A 5000-nucleotide genomic window follows, 5' to 3' on the forward strand; every position below is an offset into this window, starting at 1 on the left:
AGAGAGAGAGAGAGAGAGACAGAGAGAGAGAGAGAGAGAGAGAGATAGACAGAGAGAGAGAGAGAGACAGAGAGAGAGAGAGAGAGAGAGACAGAGAGAGGAGAGAGAGAGAGACAGAGAGAGGAGAGAGAGAGACAGAGAGAGAGAGACAGAGAGAGCGCGAGAGAGAGAAAGACAGAGAGAGGAGAGAGAGAGAGAGAGAGAGAGAGACAGAGAGAGAGAGAGAGGGAGAGAGAGAGACAGAGAGAGGAGAGAGAGAGAGAGACAGAGAGAGGAGAGAGAGAGAGACAGAGAGAGAGAGACAGAGAGAGAGACAGAGAGAAAGACAGAGAGAGGAGAGAGAGAGACTGGTAGACTGAAACAGGTTTCTCTCAAGAATTTCCATGTATTTAGCACCATCCATAATTCCTTTAATTCTGACCAGTTTCCCAGTCCCCCTGATGAAAAACATCCCCACAGCATGATGCTGTCACCACCATACTTCACTGTGGGGATGGTGCTCTTGGGGTGATGAGAGGGTTTGCACCAGCCATAGCTTTTTCCTTGATGGCCAAAAAGGTCCATTTTAATCTCATCTGACCAGAGTACCTTCTTCCATATGTTTGGGGAGTCTCCCACATGCCTTTTGGTGAACACCAAACATGTTTGCTTATTTTTCTTCTGGCCACTCTTCCATAAAGCCCCGCTCTGTGGAGCGTACGGTTTAAAGTGGTCCTATGGACAGATGCTCCACAGCAGAGATTGGAGTTTTGTAGCTCCTTCGGGGTCTTTGGTACCTCTCTGATTATTACCCTCCTTAGTCCTTAGGTCCATTAGTTTTGGTGGGTGGCCCATTCTTTGTAGGTTTTTAGTGGTGCCATATTCTTTCCATTTTTTAGTAATGGGTTTAATCTGTGGGATGTTCAAAGTTCTGTTTTTATAACCCAACCCTGATCTGTACTTCTCCACAACTTTGTCCCTGGCCTGTTTGGAGACCTCCTTGGGCTTCATGGTGCCACTTGCTTGGTGGTGCCCCTTGCTTAGTGGTGTTGCAGACTCTAGGGACTTTCAGAACAGGTGTATATATACTGAGATCATGTGACAGATCATGTGACACTTAGATTGCACACAGGTTTAACTAATTATGTGACCTTATGAAGGTAATTGGTTGCACCAGATCTCATTTAGGGGCTTCATAGCAAAGGGGTGAATACATATGCACACACCACTTTTCCGTTTTTGATTTTTTTTCCATTACATTAAATCCAAATAATGGCATTTAAATGACAGGTTGTAATCCCTATAGGGAAAATGTCAAGGGGTGTGAGTACTTTTGCAGGGCACTGTATATAGACATAATATGACATTTGAAATGTCTTTATTCTTTTGGAACTTTTGGGGTGTAATGTTTACTGTTTATTTCTTCTAGTTTATTTCACTTTGGTTTATTATCTATTTCACTTGCTTTGGCAATGTTTCCCATGCCAATAAAGCCCCATAAATTGAAATGAATCTGAAAGAGAGAGAGAGATAGAGAAATAGAGAGAGAGACAGAGGGAGCGATAGATAAATAGACAGATCAGATCAAAAGAAGGAGAGAAAGAGAGAGGAGGAGAGAGAAAGAGAGAGGGGGGAGAGAAAGAGAGAGGGGACAGAGAGAGAATGAGAGAGGAGGAGTGAGAACGAGAGAGGAGGAGAGAGAAAGAGAGAGGGGGGAGAGAGAACGAGAGAGGAGGAGAGAGAAAGAGAAAGGGGGAGAGAAAGAGAGAGGGGGAGAGAGAAAGAGAGAGGGGGAGAGAGAAAGAGAGAGGGGGAGAGAGAAAGAGAGAGGAGGAGAGAGAAAGAGAGAGGGTGAGAGAGAGGGTGAGAGAGGAGGAGAGAGAACGAGAGAGGAGGAGAGAGAAAGAGAGAGGAGGAGAGAGAAAGAGAGAGGGGGGAGAGAGAACGAGAGAGGAGGAGAGAGAACGAGAGGAGGAGAGAGAAAGAGAGAGGGGGGAGAGAGAACGAGAGAGGAGGAGAGAGAACGAGAGAGGAGGAGAGAGAAAGAGAGAGGAGGAGAGAGAAAGAGAGAGAAGGAGAGAGAAAGAGAGAGGGTGAGAGAGAGGGTGAGAGAGGAGGAGAAAGAACGAGAGAGGAGGAGAGAGAAAGAGAGAGGAGGAGAGAGAACGAGAGAGGAGAGAGAACGAGAGAGGAGGAGAGAGAAAGAGAGGGAGGAGAGAGAAAGAGAGAGGAGGTGAGAGAAAGAGAGAGGAGGAGAGAGAACGAGAGAGGGGGAGAGAGAAAGAGAGAGGAGGAGAGAGAACGAGAGAGGAGAGAGAACGAGAGAGGAGGAGAGAGAAAGAGAGGGAGGAGAGAGAAAGAGAGAGGAGGTGAGAGAAAGAGAGAGGAGGAGAGAGAACGAGAGAGGGGGAGAGAGAAAGAGAGAGGGGGAGAGAAAGAGAGAGGAGGAGAGAGAAAGAGAGAGGAGGAGAGAGAACGAGAGAGGAGAGAGAAAGAGAGAGGGGGGAGAGAGAACAATTTGAAGAGGTGAAGATAGAGTCAGTACCTTGACGTTGATGCCCTTGTTAGTCTGGCTGATGCTTGAGATCGACGAGGGAGGTGCTTGACCAAGATTGGAGGCGGAGTTAGGGTTATGAGGAGAATCCAATAGGCTCTCCCTTGACCTCCTAACCTCTGATGACAGGGTACACAGTAGATCCCCTCCGCCTCCATCCCTCTCTCTGTGTCTATCTCTGTCCGTCTCCCTGCCTGCCATCCCCAGCCCCAGGCCCAGCTCGGCTCCGTTCAGACCCCCAGGGCCGTGGCCCTCCTCCCCAATCCCTGAGTCGGTGTGGGGTAAAGAGGCCAACGGAGAGTCCTCCATGGAGGTGGGAGTCTGCTTCTCCCCCCGGCCACCCTCAGAAAAGGAGGACGACGGGTGCTCTGGACGGTGAGAGAGATGGACAGAGAGAGATATGTTCTTAAAATGCCCTATTGTCCTAGACCTGAACGGTAGTATTGGAATAGTTGTATGAGTATTCATTTTTTTGCACGAAGAAAAATTATATTTTATATTAGAACCAGAATTTAACACTGAAAAGCTTTTTTTTATTCAATGAAAATATCCACGTGACATAGTCACATACAAGGATATACCATGACATTTCAAATTATTAATTTAACAAAACAACATTCGCAATGTAGTTTTTATGACATGTGCCCCATAAAAAGACCGCTAGCCTTCACGTGTGTAGCTTGATGTTTATGTTGGCCAATCCAAGCGGCCAAGAGGATCAATGTGTATCAAGTGGAGTGTGTGTTCACCAATGTTATGAGAAGGCGTAGGCTACGAGGAGCAACCAACAGGTAAGCTGTTGTTTTATCTCAATGTGGTTGGGGAGAGAGAGCAGCATGTGGCCTCAGTTAGCCTAACTACCTATAGCTGGCTAGCTATCTTCTCTAGGTTACTCCAGTCAAGATGATAAATGGGATGATAAATAACATTGTGGCTGCAACATGTTAGCTAGTCTTGGCTGTAGCTGTTAAACGTTAGCTAATCTTGGCTGTAGTTGCTAAACGTTAGCTAATCTTGGCTGTAGCTGCTACATGTTAGCTAATCTTGGCTGTAGCTGCTACATGTTAGCTAATCTTGGCTGTAGCTGCTACATGTTAGCTAATCTTGGCTGTAGCTGCTACATGTTAGCTAGTCTTGGCTGTAGCTGCTAAACGTTAGCTAGTCTTGGCTGTAGCTGCTACATGTTAGCTAATCTTGGCTGTAGCTGCTACATGTTAGCTAATCTTGGCTGTAGCTGCTAAACGTTAGCTAATCTTGGCTGTAGCTGCTAAACGTTAGCTAATCTTGGCACCAGGCTCTATCCCTCACGCAGCACTGCTCAGGTTAAAAACGTATGGAATATCCGGAGAGCCGACAACAAAACATTTATGATACTATTCGAATCTTGAAATGATTTCAAATTGTGTTGTGTGACGACACCAGAGGGACAGAAAACAGTGTAACACCGGGTTTCTAAACCTGTACTAGTGGGGGAGTTGATCTCGTGGCGGATGCTCCTCCCTGATAGGCTGCTTGACCTGCCAATCTCTCTCTGTGGTTCCAGGATGTCCCGGTACTTTGACACCATCAGGACAGATATGAAGTAGACCACCGCCAGGGCCAGGAACTGAGCCTGCTTACTGTCATCCTGGAGACAGATATGGTTACACACACGTTAAACACACACACGCCATACACACACCGTACACACACCATACACACACCGTACACACACCGTACACACACCATACACACACCATACACACACGGTACACACACGGTACACACAACGTACACACACCGTACACACACCATACACACACGGTACACACACCGTACACACAACGTACACACACCGTACACACACCGTACACACACCGTACACACACCATACACACACCATACACACACGGTACACACACGGTACACACACCGTACACACACCGTACACACACCGTACACACACCGTACACACACCATACACACATCATACACACACGGTACACACACGGTACACACACGGTACACACACGGTACACACACCATACACACACCATACACACACGGTACACACACGGTACACACACCATACACACGCCGTACACACGCCGTACACACACCATACACACACCATACACACAACGTACACACACCATACACACACGGTACACACACGGTACACACGCCGTACACACACCATACACACAACGTACACACACCATACACACACGGTACACACACGGTACACACGCCGTACACACACCATACACACAACGTACACACACCATACACACACGGTACACACACCATACACACACCGTACACACACCATACACATGCCGGTGTGGTTAAGGTACCGTACAGTGTGCACACACTCACCACGTCTCTGAAGACGACAGCTCTGAGGCGGTTGATGTCAACGTCCTGTAGAAGTCTGTCTGGATCCTGTAGAGAACAATATACATACACACTTAGGTTACACACACTG

The 5000-nt window shown here is 47.4% G+C and overlaps 1 protein-coding gene across 1 annotated transcript in view; it reads right to left on the minus strand.

Moving 5' to 3' along the window:
- Nucleotides 1-2524: 2524 nt before the first annotated feature.
- Nucleotides 2525-5000, minus strand: part of LOC139400576 (neurobeachin-like) — a gene marked incomplete at its 3' end in the record, with an annotated part of 23531 nt that continues 21055 nt past the window's right edge. Inside the window, exons 12-14 of the mRNA XM_071145346.1 lie at nucleotides 4892-4957; nucleotides 3992-4160; nucleotides 2525-2901 (exon numbers count right to left, since the gene is read on the minus strand). Coding sequence (XP_071001447.1) covers nucleotides 2525-2901; nucleotides 3992-4160; nucleotides 4892-4957 — 612 coding nt within the window. The remainder of the gene's footprint in view (nucleotides 2902-3991; nucleotides 4161-4891; nucleotides 4958-5000) is intronic.

This window comes from Oncorhynchus clarkii, unplaced genomic scaffold (assembly GCF_045791955.1).
Source record: "Oncorhynchus clarkii lewisi isolate Uvic-CL-2024 unplaced genomic scaffold, UVic_Ocla_1.0 unplaced_contig_6968_pilon_pilon, whole genome shotgun sequence".
NCBI lineage: Eukaryota > Metazoa > Chordata > Actinopteri > Salmoniformes > Salmonidae > Oncorhynchus > Oncorhynchus clarkii.